The sequence below is a fragment of the Schistocerca serialis genome, chromosome 1 (assembly GCF_023864345.2).
Source record: "Schistocerca serialis cubense isolate TAMUIC-IGC-003099 chromosome 1, iqSchSeri2.2, whole genome shotgun sequence".
NCBI lineage: Eukaryota > Metazoa > Arthropoda > Insecta > Orthoptera > Acrididae > Schistocerca > Schistocerca serialis.
The window spans coordinates 946,034,099-946,061,067 of NC_064638.1; the positions used below are offsets into that span (position 1 = coordinate 946,034,099).

The 26,969-nt window shown below is 39.9% G+C and overlaps 1 protein-coding gene across 1 annotated transcript in view; it reads left to right on the forward strand.

Moving 5' to 3' along the window:
- LOC126412577 (uncharacterized) overlaps positions 1–26,969 on the forward strand; it is a 194,162-nt gene that overhangs the window by 98,502 nt on the left and 68,691 nt on the right. Inside the window, exon 4 of the mRNA XM_050082229.1 lies at positions 12,090–12,214. Coding sequence (XP_049938186.1) covers positions 12,090–12,214 — 125 coding nt within the window. The remainder of the gene's footprint in view (positions 1–12,089; positions 12,215–26,969) is intronic.

Below are 26,969 nucleotides of genomic sequence, written 5' to 3' on the forward strand. Positions count from 1 at the left end.
TAGATGAACTGTAGGTAGGTCATGGGTTGAAAACTTTCATCTACAGCTTTTTGAGGTGGAACACTCCTTCAGTTTGAACAGTTTGAATTGCAATGCTTTAGGGATTTCCTGTGAGGGACAGCCATAATCTTCAAAGCCTTTGAGGGCTTGGAGTTCTTCCTGTTGATCATGATCAGCGGTCATATGTTCATGTGGAAGAATTGCAAAGACACAATTAGTTCATGCAGCATGGTGGCAACCATTTGCTCACAAGTACAGAGATGTATGTGCTTGGTAGTGAAAGACACCATGTGCCAGAGTGCTTTTGGTTTTAGGTGAACCAAGGCAACCAATAAAGGAAGTGTAAGAATGCAAAGTCTTCGAGCAGTACCATTGAGTAAAAAGTAATCGGGTATCCAGCTGCCTCAAGTAATTAAAATTACAAGCTTTGTCAAGTACTCCTTGGCCATTATGAAGTGGTATAACTGCCAGCCCATCTAACAATGGATTCCACACAGTGCTGAGCTGCAGGCCACTGTCTCTATTTAGGTATTTTGGTGACTTTGAAGTCAAAAGGCTTCTTTAATCTCACAATCACAATGCTGTTTGTGGAAGCCACAATGAATATTTCTTCAAATTTTATCCAGTGTCCATTTTCTAAAGCATGCTCAGCTAAATCAGATTTCTTGGGGTAGTGTAGGTGATAAAACCTCTCATGCACCTTCCTGCTTTGTTCCACAGTGCACACTTTTTGTCTGACTAAAGCTGGACACACCCACGAGATATCTTATAAACCTGAGACCTGCTGTGTCTTTAACTCGTATCAGAAATTGAAGGATTTCATCAGACACCTGAAGATTGATTTCATTTTGCTGTTTCAGCAGGTGGCTTATCATACCTGGAATGGAGCCACAGAATGGCAAGAAAGCAAATTTCTTTTCCTGCTCCACATCAGTGGCCATGTTGCGAGTCTTGCATTCAATCACTACAGTTATTTGATGTACGTTATAGCTGCTGTTCCTGAAGACCTTGCTCAGCTCAAGGGGCATGTTATCAGCGTCTGGTATCATTCTTGTATGATGCATCGATGTTTGTGGTGATGGCTGATGGGGGTGCAAGTACAGATTGGTGTGGATGGGTTTCCTATAGATGCTGTGACAAAGACATCTATTTTGTTTGCGGCAGACAAGAACATCAGGGAAGGGCAATGCATCACCTTTTCTGCTTTCATGATAAACTGGATGTTACTGTTAGTACTGTTTGGAGTTCCAAGATTTTATCAACCAAATTAACCATCTGTGACTTAGTGAAGGTGACATTATGGTCCATTTTGATACGTAGTGGTGTTTATGAATGTAATTGTCGAAGACTGTTTGGACCTAGTATCCCAGTTCCTTGTAAGTGAAGCAGTAGTGCTATCTAGGCATGTTCTGACATTTCATTTTCTGCACAACAGTCAGATTTATTATCAGATGGTGTTGCAGTGGGTAGCATGTTAGCTCCAGCTGTTGAAAACTTCTTCATTGCGGATTTTAACGATATTGCATTTGACATGGAGCCATTAAAGCCTAGTTGTTGTTTTTGGTAAGTTCATCATCTGGCCCCATGGAGGGAGAAACTTGATGAGTTCTTAGAACATCTCAATGGTATTAACAGCAACATCAAGTTTACCATAAGACAGAAAAAGACTATGTATTGCCCTTCCTTGATGTTATCATCCACTGCAAATGAAATGGATCTCTTGGCCCCAGTGTCTACAGAAAACCCACCCACACTGATCTGTACTTGCATGCTATTAGCCACTACTACCCTGCACAGCAGCACACTGTTTTACAAACATTGGTGCATTGTGTAAGAATGATATGATATGCTGATAACTTGGCCCATGAGCTCGGCCACCTATGCAAGGTCTTCAAGAATGGCAATAACATCAATCAAATAAATGATTCCTTGCAAGACTCATAAGATCATCCCTGACAATGATCAGGAAAAGAAACTTACTTTCTTACTGTTCTGTGGCTCCATGTTGGGCAAGATAAACTGCCTACTGAAATCACTTCAGTGTTCAGGTCTCTGATGAAAATGTCAGTTACTGAGACCATTCAGATGCAGCAGGTCTCAGAATGTGTGGGGCCTACAACACACCATGTGAGTGTGGCCAATCGTACATCAGATGGTATGCACTGTGGGGCAATGTAGGAAGGAGCATGAGAGGTTTTATTGCCTACACTGCCCTGAGAAATCTGCTTTGTGTGTGCTTTAGAAAACTGACACTCAATGTTGATGAAACATCCATCATGGCTGGCACAAACAACTTCTGGTGTTGTGTAATTACAAAAGCCATTGAAACAAAAATTACCAATAACAGCCTAAACAGAAACAGTGCCCTGCATTTCAGCAACATTGGATCCAATGACTGCGTGGGTGAAGCAGGCATTGCGATCGCCAAGTCAACATACGCCCATATATGGTGATACCAGAGGCACCAGTGACATCACATCCAGCAGCTAAAGCATGAAAGGGCTGTACCAGCAGCCCACAGGTGTTCATACTACTTGACAATGGCCAAGGACTACTTGGTCAAAAGTTCATATAATTTCAATTACTTGATGTGTTTGGAAACCCGAGAAGTTTTTATTCAATAAAAGAGGTATGTCCTTTTCCAGCTCCACAGTAAATTTATTTGTTCACGAGACCCAGAAAATATTAGATACAGGCTCCCAGGTAGATGCCATTTTCCTCGACTTCCAGAAGACGTTAGATACAGTTCCGCACTGTCGCCTAATAAACAAAGTAAGAGCCAATGGAATATCAGACCAGCTGTGTGGCTGGATTGAAGAGTTCTTAGCAAACAGAACACAGCATGTTGTTCTCAATGGAGAGATGTCTACAGACGTTAAAGTAACCTCTGGCATGCCACAGGGGAGTGTTATGGGACCATTGCTTTTCGCAATATATATAAATGACCTAGTAGTGTCGGAAATTCCATGCGGCTTATTGCAGATGACGCTGTAGTATACAGAGAAGTTCCAGCATTAGAAAATTGCAGCAAAATGCAGGAAGATCTGCAGCAGATAGGCACCTGGTGCAGTGAGTGGCAACTGACCCTTAACATAGACAAATGTAATGTATTGCGAATACATAGAAAGAAGGATCCTTTATTGTATGATTATATGATAGTGGAACAAACACTGGTAGGAGTTACTTCTGTAAAATATCTGGGAGTATGCATGTGGTATGATTTGAAGTGGAATGATCATATAAAATTAATTGTTGGTAAGGTGGGTACCAGGTTGAGATTCATTGGGAGAGTCCTTAGAAAATGTAGTCCATCAACAAAAGAGGTGGCTTACAAAACACTCGTTCGGCCTATACTTGAGTATTGCTCATCAGTTTCGGATCCGTACCAGGTCGGGTTGACAGAGGAGATAGAGAAGAGCCAAAGAAGAGCAGCGCATTTCGTCACAGGGTTATTTGGTAAGCGTGATAGCATTACAGAGATGTTTAGCAAACTCAAGTGGCAGACTCTGCAAGAGAGGCGCTCTGCATCACGGTGTAGCTTGCTGTCCAGGTTTCGAGAGGGTGCGTTTCTGGATGAGGTATCGAATATATTGCTTTCCCATACTTATACCTCCTGAGGACATCATGAATGTAAAATTAGAGAGATTCGAGCGTGCATGGAGGCTTTCCAACAGTCGTTCTTCCCGCGAACCATATGCGACTGGAACAGGAAAGGGAGGCAATGACAGTGGCACATAAAGTGCCCTCCGCCACACACCGTTGGGTGACTGGTGGAGTATAAACGTAGATGTAGAAATGGAATTCTGATGGGCCAAGAGCTGAAGTTCCTCCTTACGAAGAGGCCAGACTAAATGTCTTGCTCATACTTCCAAAAGGTCAAAAGTTTAAACCTACTTCTCAGCCTTCAATAAAAAGTTTGCGACAAAGTGTGGAAGGTACTTTCCATTGCAATCCCATCAATTTGTTCTTAAAATTTTTGAATAAAAGAAGTTGATGAGAGCACATTCTGAAACAAAATTTGGTCTCCTGATAAAATCTCCTGCATGTCCTTGGTAAACTACTTCCCATTGTTCATCTTGTAAATCCTATCTGAAAATGTAGGTGAGTCAGCATTCTATGATTCTGTGAAATTATATTTTCCCCATTTTTCACTAAACCTGACTGCTGGTAGTGCTTTATTGCTGCCATTTAACCAACATGGTCATGCCTCATTTATTATGAAACACGTGTTGATTCAGTGGTACTCATTTTGGCCTTTGCCTAAGACTTAATGCCACTTTTTGTTTACATAACCACTCCTAATTTCATGATGCCTACAGTAATGTAATGTAACAGTAAAGCTAGGGCAGTGTAACACAGAGCAACCCTTCTCTAGAGATTTATGTTGGTATTTTGTAACTAACTTACTAAATTGATGGCTTTGAAATACAGGGTGATAATAAAGTTAAACTTTACAAGTGCTGTAGAAATAACACCACTGGTCAGAATGATGTCAAATTGCAATGGAATATTATCAGAGAACGGGGAAAATGTATGGCAGAAGAAAAATAATTAGTTACAAAATATAGCAATGGATGGCGCTGGAAGCATCATAATTTAATAGTCATTGACTAAAAATGGCAAATGAATCATATGTCAATGCCTAAGGTGTATGTTGGACATTAAACTGCACTACTCAGTGTGTGTGGGTGTACAGGCATGATGCTGTAAGTTATATAAGTCCATCCACCATGGCAAGGTCATATCACATTGGATGGGAAAAATCTGTTTTTAGCCGTCCTGAGACCAAAAACCGCATAAAAAGCATCAATCAAAGGCAGGTCAGATTAATAATTCATATTCTTGTGGAAAAAACCTCAATGAATTCTTCTCGGGTTATCAGCCCAGTGGTGGTGTTGTCTTGTCGCAACATCTCAGAGTTTCATACCCATCATCTTTGCCAGAAGATGATTGGTACGAAACTCATTGAAATGTTGCGACAAGACACCACCACCACTCGGCTGATTACCCGAGAATTCTTCAGTGGAGTAATGGGGAGCACACCACTATCTACACTCATGCTTATAAATTAAGGATAATGCTGATACATGGTGAAACAATGCTCTGGTGGGCAGTTTGTGGGTTTAAATCGCCTCGGGGTATGACCATGCAGTGCATTTGACCTGCGGTCATCGCACAATGGCACTGGCAGCAGCCCACATACGCAGAGGTGTGTTGGTGCATGTCAGAGTACGGTGCAGCGAGTAAGTGTGCAGACACTTTCAGATGTGCTAATGGTGACTGTGTGTTGAAAATGGCTCAAAGAACACATACAGATTAGGTTATGAGTGGTAGAATACTCGGTCGACTGGAGGCTGGTCAAACTCAGCAGGGCCCTCCATGTGCCACAAAGTATGATCTCAAGATTATGGCAATGATTCCAGCAGACAGGAAATGTGTCCAGGCACTTCATTACAGGACGTCCAGTGTACAACACCACAAGAAAACCAATAATTTATCATTAGTGCCTGCAGACAGCCATGGAGTACTGCAGGTAGCCTTGCCCGAAGCCATGGGAACAATTGTCTCTAGACACACAGTCTACAGATGACTGAACAGACATGGTTTATTCACTTGTAGACCTGCAAGGTGCATTCCACTGACCTCTGGTCACAGGAGAATCCGTAAAGCCTGGTGTCAAGAACACAGTACATGGTCATTGGAGCAGTGGTCCCTGGTTATTTTCACAGATGAGTCCAGGTATAGCCTGAACAGTGATTCTAGCTGGGATTCCATCTGACATGAACCAGGAACCAGATACCAACCCGAAAGGGACTTGTATGGAGGTCATGGTTTGATGGTGTGGAGTGGGATTATGATTGGTGCACGTACACCCCTTCATCTCTTTGACAGAGGAACTGTAACAGGTCAGGTGTATTGGAACATCATTTTGCACCAGTATGTCCACCTTTCCATGGGTGCAGTGGGTCCCACCTTCCTCCTGATGGATAACAATGCACGGCCCCATGAAGCTGCCATCATGGAGGAGTACCTTGAAACAGAAGATATCAGGTGAATGGAGTGGCCTGCCTGTTCTCCAGACCTAAACCCAAGTGACACATCTTGGATGCCCTCAGTCAATGTATCACTGCATGTCTTCAAAGCCCTACAACACTTCAGGAGCTCAGACAGGCACTGGTGCAAGAATGCAGCTGCTCGACCACCTAATCCAGAGTATGCCAACCCATTGTTCAGTGTGATCATATCCCATACTGATGTCTGGGTACATGCGCAGGGAACAGTGGTGTTTTGTAGCACATGTGTTTTGGGATGATTTTCTCAACTTACCACCAATACCATGGACTTGCAGATCTGTGTCATGTGTTCCCTATGTGCCTATGCTACTAGTGCCAGTTTTGTGTAGTGCCTTGTTGTGTGGCACCACATTCTGCAACTATCCTTAATTTATGAGCATGAATGCAGTATTTCCCCGGTTTGGAAACATCGTAGATCCAGGGCTGATGCGCAGGGCAGTCGGAGCTATAGTGGGGAAGTGGATAGTCTCCACATGACCAGTATCTACATTTAGTGATTTTGCTGTTTCCTCTTCATTTACTGTTCTCACTTCAAATGAAAACGGATTTCTCTGGCCAGGTGCTATTAAATGAATTAAAATGCATCCACATAATTATGGAGAGCTAAAATACGTTGTTTGTTTCATATTTTACTTTCACCATTTTGACAGTCAAGCATTAATTGGCTTGCAGAACAATGAAGTTATTTTTGTCGGTTTGCTAAAGAAATTTGGCTTTTATTAATCTTTTCTGCTGAGACAGTCAATTTATTTGAAACAGTGTCTAATTCCATGCAATTGGCTAGTTTCAACTGTTTGCTGCATTTCAAGTGCACGTTTTCATCTTCTAGCATGTAAGGCATTATCCCATAATAAAGAACTAAACATGAAATAATACAGTATTGGTATTCCAACAAAATTATCATCCTGAAAAACACACTGAAAAGCTTGATATCAGGTTGAGGCCTACTTTATTGGGAATCTGGACATACGAATGTGCACTTTAAGTATACACTCTAACTGTGCACATTTTGGTATTGCTCATGAAATTCTGATGCTCTTGGAGTATGTCGGATGTCTTGTTTCTTTTATGAAGTAATGTAAAATCTTTTAATGTTTCACATGTACGAAGATATGGGCTTCCTACGTCGTCATAGCTGTGCAAGTGAGGTGGCACCTGTTGTCTGTTGTCTGGTGACTGCTGAAACAAACGTATTTGTAACAGGTCCCGGGAAAAATATTGTAAATGGTGGTTTGAAAAGGGTTACTTTAAAAGTAAATTTCCTTTTACACAGGTTGAACTATGTGCAAGAATGTACAGTGAATTTCTTAAATCACAGAGCATGTGACTCTCATTTAAAAATCAACTCTTTGATGATGAGCCATTTATGATTTTCAAGCACAAAAGATGAGACATTTTATGTTGTTATTAAAATCTTCCTTGCACATTTGTGTGATATATCTTAAAGTGTAACACGTGCAAAAAAACAGCATTATATGTGAAAGCTTAGCTTCTCTTGCAGCATAGTAACCTTGTAAACCTTAAACCTTTGACCAGTATTACATGTGAAAGCTTTGCTTTCCTTGGAGCAACACTATGTATATTAATTTATACCATTAACTCTTGCTGTTTGTGTGTTTTCACTACTCAACAGTGATGTTGCTATTGACTGACTACATCATCATGTGTCCTATGCTCTGAATATCCGCTGTCATCGGCTGGCGAGATCACTTGACATGAGCTATGACTGGCTTACAAAAGCGGACTGCAATCTCTAGTTCAATGCTTCTAAAAGTAACATGTGGTGTTTGGTGGAATTTGAATTTATACTTTTGTAATACGAAAATGTGCAGCGCATGGGTTGATGCACATCAAAGATCTTTCCACTAAAAGTTTATTTCCCTGATTTTCGGTTTCTAAAGTGCTGGGAAATTCTACACCCGTGTAGAAAACCATTACTATTCAAACGATTGATAAGCTTTACAGTTCTGAGGTAAAATATACTGTCACTTAACATGGAAAGAGTGTGTTTTCACATGGGAGAAAGTGTATTTTTAACAGATAAATATGGGAATTTTTTTCCTTTTCTGCATATACACACTGCAACAGATGCCATACATGTGAATTTACCTTCTTTCAATGTGTGTTATAGGATGAACATTTCTCGGTGTGCTCCTTTGTTTCTCCATAATCCAAACTGATATTGCCTATGATCAGTTCTAAGAGTTGTTCCATCCTTTTGTAAATTTCTTTCGAACAGGGCTGGATGAAATGTTAAGGAGGGAGAAGCCTGCTTAAAATCTAAGAATGCTTTAAAAATCTTCTAGTTTTCACACTGTTACATACCCTCTCTACGCTTGTGCATAGCATATTAATACCAGGTATAGTGTTTCGTGGAATAACAACTTAGTTCCTCAGCATGAGCCATGAGAATAATCACAGGACTTACTCACTGAGGAATTGAAATTGTTTTCTGAAGTTACATACAGAATTTTGTGTTAAACAGAAAAATCCATAGCTATTCACAACACACAGTATTTCCACAAAGAAATACATAAGCCACGCATGAAAAAAGTGCTCTGCATCAGCTAAAAATTGGTTTTAGTGTTTGAGGAAATAAAATAAATTTTATTTTTTATTTTTTTGAAAGGTGTATTAGTGATTAACTGTAAAAATTATATTCAATATTGAAGTTTTGGTCTTAAGCCCATTATCAAGTGGTATAGTACAAAAGATTGTTCCTCATAGCATGTCAAACTTTTGAAAAACCATCCAACATGTACACTCCACTGTATTGAACTTTTTAAAAATGTTGCTGTCATTAAGACAAATCCTAAACAATCATTGTTCTTGTAGACTTTTTATATTGTTGGAAGGCTCAAGATATGATGTGTATGTTGGAAGATTTTTAAAGTTTTACATGTGCTGAAGTACAGTCTTTTGTAGTAGAGTAGTAATGAAAATAATTTCTACTGTCAGTGGCGAATATAATATCTTTCAAAAAGTTCTACATGAATCTGAACCCCAGCTGTGATAAGTTAACTTACAAAATGTCAATTAGCAACAGTTTTCATAACACATGAATATTCAGGATTAAAAGTATAGCAACTTATGTTCTTAAATATTTTGAAAATAAGTTTTTCCAGAAATATAATTGTACTTCTTTTACCAAGTGATTTGCTTTTCCAACTGTCGCATCATTTTTTACATAACAATATTTCATTAACTAACCTATAATTGTAAAATTGTTTCAGCTAATATTATCTATGATGAATCCTAAATAATTGGATATGAGATGTATGGAAGCTGAATTATTACTCTCCATAGACATGGATTGTGGAAATTCACTTGTCCTGTCATAGCTGTGTGGGAACAATTACAAACAATAAAACACTTTAGATCTTTATTAGTAGCACTTGCATACGTTTTTGGTACAAATGAAAGTACTCTTCTACTATGCAACAGTATTTCCAGAATGTAATAACAATATGAAAAAGATGGATTGCTACACACCACAAATGTGCAATGAAGAGACTGCTAAACATTTAAGCTTTGAGCAAAAAGTTCTTTTGAAATAAAAAAATGTGCACAAGCATGCACACTTGTGTGTGCGGCCACTGGCTCTGTGCCCTGAGGCTAGACTGACTGTCAGATGTGATCAACCTGCTGGGTCCTCTTCAGTTCAGAAAAGCTGGTGCTGGTAGGAGGCAGTCACATGGTGCAGACTGTGAAGCAGTCATTGAAGTAAACCACATGTTGGGCAGCCTGTTCAGCAACTGAGAGGTCCAGCCGTCTCTTTGCCACAGTCTGGCGGTGGCCATTCATGTGGACAGTCATTGTCCCCACATCAACAGCAGCACACTGGTTGCAGCTTGGTTTGTACATCACATGGCTGCTTTCACATATAGCCCTGCCACTGATAGAGTAGGAGCTGCCTGTGATAGAGCTGTAGTAGACGGTAGTGAGTGGATATGCAGGACAGGCCTTCAGACTGAAATTACATTTCAAACTTAGTCCTGAAACAGATCTCGTGTGTTTTCTCTCTCTCGACACTGGCCACAAAGGAACACTTCTCTTAAGACTCAGTACCACCAGGTTGAGAGAAACTGGAACAAATTTGCCACCAGGCTTTAGACTACCTCTTATCATTCACTGAAATGAGGAATATTGTCCCCACTCCTCCTAGGATGGTATTCCACCAGCCAACAAACCTCTCCAGCATTTTTGTCCATTCCCACTCCCCCATGGTCCTAACACCTTGCCTCATGGCTCGTATCCCTGCAATAGATCTGGATGCAAGACCTGTCCCATACATCCTTCCACTACCAGCTACTACTGTAGCCCCACTACCGAGTATGTACTCCAGTTAAACAGCTTCAGCCATTTGAACAGATTTGTGAGCCTGCAGGAAGCTGCATGGATATGTTGGATTCATTTGTGATTTGTGGAACATTCCCACACCTGTAGCCTGGGTTCTGGCTGTCCACATACTACAGACCCATGTCAAGATTGACAAACTGTGCAAGTAGCAGTGGCTGACTGATCATCGAGCAGTGAAATTAAGTCACACGTAGCACTTGTGACAGCATGTCTTTGCCATGCATTGCTACTCTAGTGTCATGAAAGAGTTGTCTAAAGGTGCTCTGTTGTTTTCAGTGTTTAGAGTAGATTTTGTCTCGGTCTGAGAGTGATCGATGTACGTGTTTGGTGCAGACCTGATGAGCTGCCTATTCCAGAGTGCATTCATCAATGACAAACAGGTCCCATCTCATCACCACTTACAACCAGTTAATTTGATTTTACAGGTTAAAGTAACCGTTGCCCATTCCATCGCAAAGGCTGTTATCCCTGTGCTATTGCTGTTTCTTCAACAGGAAGGTGCTTTGCTTTTTCAGCAGGACACTGTATGCCCAGGACACTGTATGCCCAGGACACTGTATGCCCAGGACACTGTATGCCCAGGACACTGTATGCCCAGGACACTGTATGCCCAGGACACTGTATGCCCAGGACACTGTATGCCCAGGACACTGTATGCCCAGGACACTGTATGCCCAGGACACTGTATGCCCAGGACACTGTATGCCCAGGACACTGTATGCCCAGGACACTGTATGCCCAGGACACTGTATGCCCAATTTATTAGAAAACCTGTCCTGTTTCATTTGTTGGTCATCCCCTTCCCCTCACGTAGAAACTGTACACATTACTATTTGCCCACCAATGTAACATTCTCACAATTATTGTCAAATCTTTCAAGATTCAGGCAAACAATCATGTAGGAATGGCTTTGGCAATCTGCTTTGATTGCCTCAGTGTCATAATTACTATATACCCAGTGATAAATTAAGCTGATTATAGATAAATTGTTTCAGAGCCACAACAAAAAAATTATATAGTACATCAGGCAATGGGATCCAGGGTAATAACTAAGTACACACTGCTGACAAAGATACTTGAGATTTGCTGCATTGTGCTGTTCCCTAAAGGATATTAGCTCATACTTGAGTCAGATCCTCGTTCATTGATAAAAATGCTTGGAACTGATGGAAGAAAGGTGCAGATAGTGAAATAAATTGTTCAGTTGTGACTCTTTTGTTGCAAAGGTATAATATAGTGCTATTGATAAGCCTTCAAATAATTGTCTTATCATCCATGGCTTTATATTTTGCAAAGATTTTCCCAATTTCAATACACCACTTTTTAATAGAATTAGTTTTATGTCCCAATAAATTGATAGCAGTGAACTTGCGGAGCTGTTTTGCCTTCTAGGGGCATTAAGAAAACTGTTGTGGATCATCATCATCATCATTATTATGGTATATTGACTCCAATCTACAGCATTAGACTGGAGATTTTTGTGCTGAATTGGCATTCTCATACATATTTTACTTTAATGATCAGCCAACCTTGGAAATCTGCTATTCTTGTGCTATTATTTTCTGTTTTTATGCTCATTTTTTGTGTCTATATGCCAAAAATCCAGAAAGGACCAACGGGCTTATCTTTCTTCTAACTAAAGTTCCTCTCTTTCAGATTGTAACAACTCTTTAACAATTGTTGGCGATGAATTATCAGTTGTAACTCTTCCTCAGTATTCACCTTGTGGAGTGGAATCAGCTTGTGAATGGAATATTTATCTGAAGAAAATGGAAAGGAAGGTATTTTCTGCAACAGTAATGTTTCAAGGCACAGGCAGTGCAACACATTCTCTGTTGTAAAGTGAAACTCAGTGAAAAGTTCATTCAAAATGTTAAGCTGAATGAGAATGATGAATTACATACTATGCAGCAATTTGGGCAGTTCTCTTGTAGATATTTAGTTTAATGTATTTGTGCTGAAAACTACTGCTAGTTGGAACTGATAAAACATCAGATTTTTTCTTCTAAAGCTGTTGTTTTCAAAGGAAAACTAGTTTAACTAACATTCTTCATAAAATGTTTGTTGTAGATTAGGATATAACAGAAGTATTTAAGGAACTGTGCGAAAAATTTGAATCATTCTGTGAAAACTTGAACATGAATACAATGTTCAATTATGCATGGATTTTATCTTACCTGGTGCTTGAAGTTACTCTTAATCTAGTGCAGTGAATGCACACTAAAAACTTCCTTGCAGAATACTAAGTTGCTTTAGTCATAATTAAAACTCATAAATTTGCCTGAGATAGACAATGGAAAATCCACAATGAAATGTCACTGTTAAGGAAGGGATAGATTGCTACTCGCCATATAGTGAAGATGTTGAGTTGCAGACAGGTGCACACACACATATCCATCCACACATATACAGACACAAGCAGACATATTTATTTGGTCTTTAAATATGTCTCTGTGTCTCTGTGTGTGTGTGTGTGTCTCTCTGTGTGTGTGTGTGTGTGTGTGTGTGTGTGTGTGTGTGTCTGTGTGTCTGTGTGTCTGTGTGTCTGTGTGTCTGTGTGTCTGTGTGTGTGTGTGTGTGTGTGTGTGTGTGTGTGTGTGTGTGTGTGTGTGTGTGTGTGTGTGTCCAGTCAGAATGAAAACTAAAAGTAAACAATCAATCAAATGACAGCAGCAACAACTGAATTTCACTGTGTTGGAACCTCTCCACTTTCAGTGCTGCTGCCACATGGATTCTGTATTCTCTGCCACATACTTGCTTGCATTCACTGTAGCTGTATGGTGTAAAGTATGTGTGCTGCTTTACCACATTATCTTTACCACGTTATCTTTACCACGTTATCTTTACCACGTTATCTTTACCACGTTATCTTTACCACGTTATCTTTACCACGTTATCTTTACCACGTTATCTTTACCACGTTATCTTTACCACGTTATATTTACCACGTTATCTTTACCACGTTATCTTTACCACGTTATCTTTACCACGTTATCTTTACCACGTTATCTTTACCACGTTATCTTTACCACGTTATCTTTACCACGTTATCTTTACCACATTATCTTTACCACGTTATCTTTACCACATTATCTTTACCACATTATCTTTACCACATTATCTTTACCACATTATCTTTACCACATTATCTTTACCACATTATCTTTACCACATTATCTTTACCACATTATCTTTACCACATTATCTTTACCACATTATCTTTACCACATTATCTTTACCACATTATCTTTACCACATTATCTTTACCACATTATCTTTACCACATTATCTTTACCACATTATCTTTACCACATTATCTTTACCACATTATCTTTACCACATTATCTTTACCACATTATCTTTACCACATTATCTTTACCACATTATCTTTACCACATTATCTTTACCACATTATCTTTACCACATTATCTTTACCACATTATCTTTACCACATTATCTTTACCACATTATCTTTACCACATTATCTTTACCACATTATCTTTACCACATTATCTTTACCACATTATCTTTACCACATTATCTTTACCACATTATCTTTACCACATTATCTTTACCACATTATCTTTACCACATTATCTTTACCACATTATCTTTACCACATTATCTTTACCACATTATCTTTACCACATTATCTTTACCACATTATCTTTACCACATTATCTTTACCACATTATCTTTACCACATTATCTTTACCACATTATCTTTACCACATTATCTTTACCACATTATCTTTACCACATTATCTTTACCACATTATCTTTACCACATTATCTTTACCACATTATCTTTACCACATTATCTTTACCACATTATCTTTACCACATTATCTTTACCACATTATCTTTACCACATTATCTTTACCACATTATCTTTACCACATTATCTTTACCACATTATCTTTACCACATTATCTTTACCACATTATCTTTACCACATTATCTTTACCACATTATCTTTACCACATTATCTTTACCACATTATCTTTACCACATTATCTTTACCACATTATCTTTACCACATTATCTTTACCACATTATCTTTACCACATTATCTTTACCACATTATCTTTACCACATTATCTTTACCACATTATCTTTACCACATTATCTTTACCACATTATCTTTACCACATTATCTTTACCACATTATCTTTACCACATTATCTTTACCACATTATCTTTACCACATTATCTTTACCACATTATCTTTACCACATTATCTTTACCACACTGCCTTACATGAAAGTGTTGTCACAGAGTTTAAACAGTGCAAAGTGCATGGATTAAATTTCCCAGTAAATATGACAGATGTTTCGTATCAAAAAAACCTCTTTTATTGGCAGTGTCATTTGTTACATGTGTGGTGATGATCCTGCAAAATGTTTCAGCTTTCTTAATGTACCATACATACACTGCTAGCTGTGTATCCTTTCTGTAAATATTTATGAAAATATTTTAACTTTGCAGATGATTGTTAACCTAATAACTGAATTTTGTTGGTGCATTAGGACTGTAAGAAATATGTTCTACTATAACATCTTTTCCTCTCTCTTTGCCATCAACTGCAATTTTAGTAAAATTGTAAAATGTCATCAGTATGTTCACTGACAGTGATTTAAAAGGAAAATTATGGCTGCTTTGATAGTTACTAATTTCTGGAACTCACTTTCTGTATTTTCCTTGTTTTATCAGTTTCTTATTTTCCTCTCATTTTCCCAGATTTTTTCTCTTTCTCTTGTACTGCATCCTTCATGTTGCATTTTACTGTATTTAATGTGTAGCTTCATCATTCGATAGCAGCTTACAGCAGCTTCTGATTTATACATACTAAGACAAATAATTTAGTTCAGTTGAAATAGAAAATGTTAATAACTGTTTCAGTTCTGCCTGTCTGCAACTCGATATGTCTTCTTTATGGTAAGTAGCAATCTGGCTTTTCCTACATTGTTGATTTTCCTACCTGGAGTTTCCATTTGTTGATCATTCCCAAATGTGTTTCTTCGATCTTACAACCCTGTGACATTTTCCTTCACTAATCTTTTCATTGCCCATTCTTTCTCTCCTTTTCTGTGTTTATTCACCACCTTCCAAAAGCCCCCTTCTACTTCTGAGCTACACTGTATCATAGTTCGTCTGTGCACAACAGACTTTGTGACTATGTGGATTGTCCAATTTTTTCCCTCTGATAGTTGTGTGTTTTCTATTCAGCCAACTTCACCCATCGTCCTGATGTACTTGAGCATTTTGTTTCCCATACCCGTCCATGCTGCATGAACTTTCAATCCTCGACCTCATCGTTCCTTTTTACACACATTCCTGCACCTTTTTAACATATCTGTGTTTTTACATGGTTTCATGAATTTGTGCATACTGTTGCATATCTGCACATGTTTTTGCGCGTCTGTGCACTTATACAGCTCCTCTCTTAATCATTAACACCTATTTTGCCCAGTGCCGCATCATTCCTATTTCCTTGATGCCATTCCTGCTACAATGGACACTTACTTTATCTTTCTGCACCAGTTCAGAAAAATACACCTTTCTCTGGCTTAAACCTAGTCCCACATACTGTTTCTCAATTGCTGCCTAAACTATGGAATCCCTCCAAATAGCCTAACTGTAAACATTTCTGGATCCCACTCCATTTCTGGATCCCACTCCTCCTTTCACAATGCACTTCACCTTTTCAGATTCTGCCAGTCCCTGGACCTAACAAACCTGGTACTGCAAAAACATCTCCATGGCACAGGCATCCCAGAACCACCTCTTCTCCCTCTACAAGATATTGGTACTCTGCAATACCTACTCTATACATCACATCTCGGAAATAGAATCCCTTGCTCTCCAGCACCTGGAGGAGCATTCAAGGCACCATCTCGGTAAGTCATCTAACTTGCTGATATCATACCACCTCCTCAGGGCACCCCCTACCCAGCCCCTATCATACCCAGTGTTCCTCCTCGTCGACCCCTTGTAGTAGCTAAACCCTGCGTAGCTGACCTTCCCAACTTGCCACATCTCCAAAACTCCTGACCAACTCTCCATCAAATCCAGAGCCAAAACATTCCCTTGACAATGTTTACCTTTCTGCCAAAACCCTCAGCTTCACATAAGTTTCTTATTCAAAGGATTCACCTTTAGCCCTACACCCAAATTTAACCATGCTGGACTTGCCAAGGACCTACTCTACTTCTAGCTTCTTTGCCACCAATTCCTCCAACCAAAACCAACCTAATTTCAACACTGAAACCTGCCTCTTCCACTTCTTACTACCATCCAACTGTGATCCTAGTCCCTCCCATCTAACCACCTGCTGGTCACCTTCCAGGAATTCTGTACCTCCAACTTAGCATCACCATCCATCCCCAGGTCCCTTCCTCAGAATATCAACCTTCCAGTAGAAGAAAGAACAGCCATACACAACCTCAAAACAAATCTTGATGTAATAATTCTACTTGCAGACAAAGGCTCCACAACTGTTGTCATGGACTGCAGAAGGCCTTCACCAATTATGACTCCTCTATCTATAAACCCCTATCAAAATGATCCCATCCCAGAAGTACAACAAACTCCAATCCATGCTTAGACTTAGGTCCTTCCCAGAACCTCACCTGAATCTTTCCTGCCTCACCCCTATGAATACTGCACACCAAACTTCATGTTCCCCAAAATCCACAACTCCAACAATCCTAGATGTGCCATTGTGGCTGGTTATTATGCCCCCACTGAAAGAATTTCAGCCCTCATTGACAAACACATCCAACCAATTGCCTGTAATCTAGCCTCCTATGTCAGACATCAACCACTTTCTTCACTGACTCCCTACCATCCCCACCTCTTTACCTCATGGATTCCTACTCATCAATGTTGACACCACCTCCCTATACAACATCCCTCCTGCCCATGGTCTTACCACTATTGAACACTACCTTTCCCAATGTCCTTCAGACTGCAAGCCCAGTATCTCCTTCCTCACAGACCTTACTAACTTTAGGATAAAAAACTACTTTTCATTTGAAGGGATAGTACATAAACAAATCTGTGACACTGCCATGAGACCCACATGGCATCATTCTATACCAACCTTGTTATGAGCCATGTAGAGGAGACCTTCCTAGCCTCTCAAAACAGATGCCTAATCTGGTTCAACTTTACTGATGATATGTTCATGATCTAGACTAAGAGCCCCGATACCCTCTCTTTGTTCCTTCGCAACCTCAATACCTTCTCTCCCATCTGCTTCATGTGGTACTCGTCAGCAGTGTGCCACCTTCCTTGGCTCCATCTGGACCTCTGACCACATTAAATCCAACCAACCAACCAACCACCAACAGCACATACATTTCAACAACTGTCATCTCTTTCACTCCAAAAATGTTGCCCATAGAACCTGGCCACCCAGGGATGGTGTATATGCTGTGACAAAACTCCCTTACTCAGTATGTTGAGGGTCTCACCTAAGCCTTCAGTCTGGTACTAACCCCCCAGACCTAGTCTGGAAACAGATCTCCTGTGCTATTTCCCCTCACACCTCCAATCCTCCCACTTCTCTCAAGAACCAGCCACAAAGTAGTGTGGCAAAGAGCAAATTTGAGCACCCTGTGCCATAATATGCAGCTGATTTCAATGGCTGCTTCATTACCTGAGCCATCTGGATCCTGCCCTCCACCACCAGCTTTCCTGAACTGCTCCGATGGGAATTACCCTTAAAACACATTCTCTGGTCCTATAATTATCCTGGCCTGAACCTATGGCAGCATACTGTCCCCATACCCTCCATCCAACAGTTTCCACCCTGTCTGTCCTATCATCTCTTCCCCATTCATCTTCCACCGTGTTTATCTGTAGCTGCCAATGCATCTGCTGTGTGTGTGTGTGTGTGTGTGTGTGTGTGTGTGTGTGTGTGTGTGTGTGTGTGTGTGTGTTACTGATGAAGACTATGGCTGAAAGCTTTATGTAAGTTCTTTAAATGTGCCTGTCTTACACGCTTACTTCATGTATGGATGGAGTTTGAGTGGCATGGGTTAATAGGTACTGAAGGACAGGAACTAGTGAAGGTTGAGGCTGGGGAGGGGGATTCTGGAAATGGAGGATACGTTAAAAGGAGTGTTGCCAACTGGACAGTTCAGAAAAGCTGGTGTTTGTGGGAAGAATCCAAATGACAGTCATTGAACTCAAGCATATAGTGTTTGCTGGTATTTTTTGCAAGTTGGTGGCCCAGCTGTCACTTGACCATTTTGATGGTGACAGCTCCAACCCCTATGCAGCATTCTACTTGGGCATGACCACACTAACAAAGTATGTTGGTAGACCACATGGCTGCTTTCGCAGGTAGATTAGATTAGATTAGATTAGATTAATACTAGTTCCATGGATCATGAATACGATATTTCGTAATGATGTGGAACGAGTCGAATTTTCCAATACATGACATAATTAGGTTAATTTAACAACATACTTAAGTTAATATAACAACTTTATTTTTTTGTGTTTTTTATTTTTATTTTTTATTTTTTTTTTTTAATATTCTTTTTCTTAATTTATATCTAAAAATTCCTCTATGGAGTAGAAGGAGTTGTCATTCAGAAATTCTTTTAATTTCTTCTTAAATACTTGTTGGTTATCTGTCAGACTTTTGATACTATTTGGTAAGTGACCAAAGACTTTAGTGCCAGTATAATTCACCCCTTTCTGTGCCAAAGTTAGATTTAATCTTGAATAGTGAAGATTGTTCTTTCTCCTAGTATTGTAGTTATGCACACTGCTATTACTTTTGAATTGGGTTTGGTTGTTAATAACAAATTTCATAAGAGAGTATATATACTGAGAAGCTACTGTGAATATCCCTAGATCCTTAAATAAATGTCTGCAGGATGATCTTGGGTGGACTCCAGCTATTATTCTGATTACACACTTCTGTGCAATAAATACTTTATTCCTCAGTGATGAATTACCCCAAAATATGATGCCATATGAAAGCAATGAGTGAAAATATGCATAGTAAGCTAATTTACTAAGATGTTTATCACCAAAATTTGCAATGACCCTTATTGCATAAGTAGCTGAACTCAAACGTTTCAGCAGATCATCAATGTGTTTCTTCCAATTTAATCTCTCATCAATGGACATACCTAAAAATTTGGAATATTCTACCTTAGCTGTATGCTTCTGATTAAGGTCTATATTTATTAATGGCGTCATACCATTCACTGTACGGAACTGTATGTACTGTGTCTTATCAAAATTCAGTGAGAGTCCGTTTACAAGGAACCACTTAGTAATTTTCTGAAAGACAGTATTGACAATTTCATCAGTTAATTCTTGTTTCTCAGGTGTGATTACTATACTTGTATCATCAGCAAAGAGAACTAACTTTGCCTCTTCATGAATATAGAATGGCAAGTCATTAATATATAATAAGAACAACAAAGGACCCAAGACTGACCCTTGTGGAACCCCATTCTTGATATTTCCCCAGTTTGAGGAATGTGCTGATCTTTGCATGTTACGAGAACTACTTATTTCAACTTTCTGCACTCGTCCAGTTAGGTACGAATTAAACCATTTGTGCACTGTCCCACTCATGCCACAATACTTGAGCTTGTCTAGCAGAATTTCATGATTTACACAATCAAAAGCCTTTGAGAGATCACAAAAAATCCCAATGGGAGGTGTTCGGTTATTCAGATCATTCAAAATTTGACTGGTGAAAGCGTATATGGCATTTTCTGTTGAAAAACCTTTCTGGAAACCAAACGGACATTTTGTTAGTACTTCATTTTTACAGATATGTGAAGCTACTCTTGAATACATTACTCTCTCAAAAATTTTGGATAAAGCTGTTAGAAGGGAGATTGGACGATAATTGTTGACATCAGATCTATCCCCCTTTTTATGCAAAGGTATAACAATAGCATATTTCAGTCTATCAGGGAAAATGCCCTGTTCCAGAGAGCTATTACACAGGTGGCTGAGAATCTTACTTATCTGTTGAGAACAAGCTTTTAGTATTTTGCTGAAAATTCCATCAATTCCATGTGAGTTTTTGCTTTTAAGCAAGTTTATTATTTTCCTAATTTCAGAGGGAGAAGTGGGTGAGATTTCAATTGTATCAAATTGCATAGGTATGGCCTCTTCCATTAACAGCCTAGCATCTTCTAATGAACACCTGGATCCTACTATATCCACAACATTTAGAAAATGATTATTAAAAATATTTTCAACTTCTGACTTTTTGTTCGTAATGTTTTCATTCAATTTGATGGTAATACTGTCTTCCTCTGCTCTTGGTTGACCTGTTTCTCTTTTAATAATATTCCAAATTGTTTTAATTTTATTATCAGAGTTGCTGATTTCAGACATGATACACATACTCCTGGATTTTTTAATAACTTTTCTTAATATAACAGTAGTTTTTATAATTTTTGATAGTTTCTGGGTCACTACTCTTTCTTGCTGTCAGATACATTTCCCTTTTCCGGTTACAAGATATTTTTATACCCATAGTAAGCCATGGTTTGTTACAAGGTTTCTTAAGAGTATATGTAACTATTTTCTTGGGGAAGCAGTTTTCAAATGCATTTACAAAAATGTCATGAAATAAATTATATTTTAAATTGGCATCAGGTTCACGGTACACCTCATCCCAGTCTAACTGCTGTAGGCTTTCCCTGAAATTTGCAATTGTTAAATCGTTGACTGAACGTACTACTTTGGAGGACTGTTTAGTATTGCTGAATGGAGCTATGTCATATATTGTAACTAGCTGTGCACCATGATCAGAAAGACCATTCTCAACAGGCTGAGCATTTATCTGGTTAAACTTATCTTGGTCTATAAAGAAGTTATCTATCAGTGAGCTGCTATCCTTTACCACCCGAGTAGGAAAATCAATAACGGGTGTCAAATTGAAAGAACCGAGTAATACTTCAAGGTCATTTTTCCTGTTACCCTCTTTCAGAGAATCTACATTGAAGTCCCCACAAATAATAATTTGCTTCCCCCTGTCTGACAGATAGCACAACAAGGAGTCCAAATTTTTCAGAAATAGATGAAAATTCCCTGATGGGGACCTATATACAGTTACAATTATAAATGTGCCTTTATTTAATTTAAGCTCACAGGCACATGCTTCTATATGTTTCTCTACACAAAACTTTTTTGTTTCTATACTTTTTGCACAATGATAACTTTTGATATATATATGGCAACTCCTCCTTTCTCCATATTTTCTCTCATTACATGTGCAGAGAGTTTATAACCACTTAAATTTACCTTATCCATATCAGTAACAATGTGATGCTCAGACAGGCATAGTATATCTATTTCATTCTCAGCTTCTAAATCTTCTAAACAAACCAGAAGCTCATCTACTTTATTCTTTAAACTCCCAATATTTTGATGAAATATACTTACATTATTTTTAATTATACTTTTATGAGAACTTTTCCTTATTCTAACAGTTGCAGTACTCTCCTGTCTGAGTTTCTCATTGTGCTTAGGCCTAGTTCCTATACCAGTGGTCACATGGTGTTCAGAGAGGCAGATTATGTCAACTGGGTTGGGTGACTTTAATTCATCAATGGAATTACCTAGGACTGAGATACAACTTGGAGATAAAATTTCTGGTGATTGGTGAAAATTTATAATTGATAGCTGTGATTGGTGATCCAATGTGCTAGAATTGTGCTGTTTAATTTCTTTCCTAAACTGAAGATTTGTTTCAATCCTGACCTCTTGTAGAACTTGACATCTTTCTGTCTTACCTATCCTAAAAAGGTGCTGCTCCAACACCTGTAACCACTGGTATTTTACCATTCATGGCAGTGCCTCCCCCCCCTTAAATTTCCTGCTATTACCCCAGCCAGTTTCCCCTTCCCTTTCCTGTTGAGATGTAGGCCGTGCCTGGTATAGTCCCACCTACTAAGATAATCAACAGGAACCACACCAATATGAGCCCCCGCACCCGATCCAAGCAGCCGTTCCAACTCCAAATTAACTCTCCCAACAGAAGAGTTCAAATGAGGCCGGTCATGGCGTCTCAGGACAGATACAAATTCAACATTGGTGTGTCTCGATGCTGACGCAATCTTTACCAGGTCACACTCTATACTGTGCCCAGGATCTCTGTCGATGCTGTTCCCTGGCCCTCCCACAATAACTACGGTGTCTTCCCTGGTAAATCCTTTAGAGTGAACCTAAATCCTCTGTCACCTGATCCAGACTAGCACTTGGTTTGAAAAAATTTGTGACCTGGTATTCTGGTCCTAATTCCTTCTGCAGAAGTTGGCCTACACCTATGGCATGAGAACTGCCTAACAACAAAACTTTCTTCCTTTTCGATGACTTTCCTACATTCTTTTTCAATTTCCTATTGAAAGTTTGTTGTGTCCTGTCTACACCTACCTCTGCTTGAGGCTCATCAGTTTCTAACTGAAGCAACAGGTCAAACTTATTTTTGACATTCACCACAAAACTGTCAGACTTAGTTCTAGGCCTATTCCTTCTGCTACCTGTTGCCACTTCCCACCTCTCTTTGCCCTTCTCCCTCCTTAACCTGTCCAGATCTTCCCTAGCCTGATCTAGCTCAGCCTGAAGGGCAGCAATTTTCCCCTCCTGTTCCACTATCTTCCTATCTCTGCTGCAAATCCTACATAACCACTGATGAGCCTGATCCACTTTCCCAACACCCACGCCACTGCAGTCCCCCCCCAGTGAAAAAAACTACTGCATCCATCACACCAAACCCCGGAACTAACAATTCTACGGCAAGTCGGGCACTTCTCACTCATGGCAAAAATAATACTTTAGCTAGAATAAATCAATTAAATTACCGAAAATCAAAAAAGACGTTACAAGAATTAAGCCTATTCACAAATGTATATAAGCAAGTTTCTGATTTAAAATTCCGCTGTTTTCCTGAGATCTGTATTAAAACAACGAAGGTATACGCTATTTATTATATATTTCACTCGATGGAATGAAAAAAGGACAATTAAACGAGATACTTTAACTTTGATTCTCCAAAAACGTTACGAGAATTAGGCCTATAAACAAATGTATATAGGCAAGTTTCTGATATAAAGTTACGCTGTTTTTCTGAAATCTGTTTTAAAACAATGAAGTTATACGCTATTTACGGTAGTTTACTTATTTGTTACCGAGAAACTAGTTAAATTACCGTGAAACAAGAAACAAACACGTTTACAAAATTTAAGCCTAAGCGCGACTTCGCGAAGTTACGATCTTTTCGTGTTTTGTGAAAAAATACGCAAAGAAAAGTCAAACCTTTAACGGCAAGACTAAACGATACACTAATGCACGTATTTAATTTGTTGTCGGCGTTAAACTAAATTATATTCCTGTCTAAATCACTTAACTTTCTGGAAATGGTTTCTGGCGTCACTTACTCGGCGGCCATCTTGGAACAGGATGCTGTATTAGATGATGCCTGTGACAGAACTGTTTTAAGTGGTAGTAGGATGTATGGGACTAGTTTGGCATCTTTTTATGTTGTAGGGAGATGAGCCATGGGGCAGAGGTGGAATAGGGATACACAAGGATATTGTGTGGGTTGGATGAGTGGTGGTATACCACTGTGGGAGTGGTAGGGAGGATAGTGATCCAGGGTCATTAATATTAGTGATTCAGCTGCTCCAGCCTTGGGTGGTAGTCAAGAGGAAAGCCTCCTCTGTGCCCAGTCAGTAGGTGACTGGGGAGATAAGATAAAAAGATTTGGCAATCTACTTCTGGACAAGGTGGTGAGAGTAATTTTGATCTGTGAAGGCCTGTGACTCACTTGGAATGTTTGGGAGGGGACAGCTTATCACTACAGATGTCCAAACCATGGGTGACTAGGCTGTTTGGAAAGGGCTTCATGATGTGAAATTGGTTGGAAATGTTGGTGGAGGTACTGTTGGAGGTTGGTAGGTTTGGATGGAGGTACTGTTGTAGCCATCCTTGAGGTGGTAAAAACAGAGGAGGGTGGCTTGTTAAGCTGAGAAAGAAGAGGTGAATCAAATGTTGGAGACGATGTTGAAGTTCTGGAGGAATGTAGACTGGGTCTCACTAGCTTTGGTCCAGTCATGAAGATACCAGCGAATCTGAAACAGGTGAGAAGTTTGGGCTTCTGCACAATTAGGAAGGATTCTCTAGACTGCCAAAGAACAGGCTGGCATAGGATGGAGCTGTTTGTGCACTCATTGCAGTATCAAAGATTTATTTGTAGGTGATGCCTTCAAAGGAGAAGAATTGTGGATGAGTAATTTGTTGGACATGGTGATCATTAAAGTACTTGGAGGTTTGGAGTCTGTTGAGTGCTTGGAAAGGTAGTGTTCTACTGCAGCAACACCATGATCATTGAGGATGGCAGTATAAAGATAGGTAGCATTGACAATGAGAAGTAGGGTGCTGGATAAGACAGAACTATGGAGAATCAATGGGGGTATTGATTGGTGTCAATTATATAGGAGGGTAGGTTATAGTTACTAGGCACAGTTCTCTTCTGCTAGCACAGTAACCAGGTGCAATGGGGTGCCATCGGTGGTTGGATTTATTTACACCAGGAAGCATGTAGAAACTAGGAGTGCAGGGAGTAGTGGGGGTGAGCAGGAGTAGTAGTTTCAGGATGGCTATATGGATTTTAGGAGGCACTGAAGATCTTCCTGGATTTCTTAAATGGGGTCACTGTGGCAGGGTGTGCAGATGGATAAATCTGACACCTAGCAGTCCCTTCACCAGAGGTTCATAACCCATAATGCAGACTGTCGGCAGGTAAGATCACAAGGTTGGGATCAGTTTTTAGGTGGTAAAGTGTGTATTTCTCTGTGGATGTGAGATTGCTTTCCACATTGAGACATTGGAGGGTAATGGTGAGGCAAGGTTCAAGGTTAAGAAATTAAGGAAAGTTTACAAGAGTGATTTGGGGGCAGTGAGGGTGGATCCCCATTAATGGAGGAGTAAACCGGCTCAGGCAGGATTCAGTATTGCCTCTGGACTGAGTCTGGTTGAGTTAGTAGTGAAAAAGTGTTTCCATTGTAGGGATCAGGAGGAGGAGAGGAGGTCCTGAACAAGACCAGCATGACTGAATTTGGGGTGGGGCAGAAGGTAATGTCTCTGGAAAAGATTGATATTTTAGTGACAAAAGGCTTTTGGAGGACAGGTTCATGATTAAAGTACATAAACCCAACCACCCAGAACACCTCCCCCATTCACTTTGCGTGGTCCTCCTCAGCCGAACAAGCCACCTTACTCAGTCTCAACCTCCAGCTGAGGGTTGATTATGTCAATATCTCTACTCACATCACATCTATCAACCACCAATAATACCTCCACTTGACAGTTGCCACCCATTCCACATCAAGAAGACTCTTACATACAACCTGGTCAACTATGGTCATTGTATCCTTAGTGACAAGCAGCTCCTCTTCAAATACGCCATTGTTTTCACTGAGGCCCACACAGACTAAAATTATTCTCCCAACCCAATCGAGAAAAATCTCCTGTGCCTTGTCTTCCCTCTCATATACCATCCCCACATACCCACTATCCAGCCAGTATGTCACTCTCCCCTCATGACTCATTAGCACCCAGGACTTCAGCAACTAAACATTTCCTGCTGTGCTCGGAAATGAAATTTCCTCTTCACATCCTCTCATCCATCTGACAGTGGTATTGTGCCACCAGTCCAAACCCCCTAATATCCTTGCCTGTCCCTATTCCATCTCCGCTCCCATCCTCTTGTCCTATGGATGGTTAATATACCTATAAGGATTTTGATGCAAGACCAGTACTTCACAACCCCCCTCCTCCATCTAGTCAACATCTGTCTTAGGCACAAAGGCACAGGTATCTCCTATCCCAACAGGTGAGGCCATCTGGCAAAGTAACCATGTGACCTATGAACTTAGGTTGTTAGTAGCCATTCTCACAAAGAATGCTGCACACTAGTTGCTGCTGTCAGTCTTCATGAATGGCCACCACCAAACAAGTTAAGAAACAGCTGGCCCACTTCGGTACTGGATATGCCACCCAATGTCATGTGCTTGATTCAGACTACTTCATAGCCCTGTCCCATCTGGATTCTTCCCATTAACATAAGTTTTCTGAATTGTGCAGGTGGGAACTCTTTCTGCGACATATTCTTCATTACTGTAACCACCTTGGCTTCAATCTTCACTAGTCACTATCCTCCACCTGCTGCTCCCCATTCAGTCCTACGTAAGTATATCCAGCTATTGCTCCTACAGTCCTTTATCTTCCTCTGCTTCTCTCCTTAGCCTTCCCCTACCGCCCCCCCCTCTTTCAAATCCCCCCCTTCCAAATCCCTGCATGCTACAACAGAAAGCTAAGTAGCTTCTCCCATTCCTAGTCCTCTTACATCTTCTTTACTCCCACTACCCAGACCAGCTGAGACTGCTGCTCACCTCAGCCACAGTCAGGTCTTTGCATCCAGAGATAGATGCCATGTGTTTTATGCATGTGTGTTCTGTATGAGGACAGACTAATTCTGATACT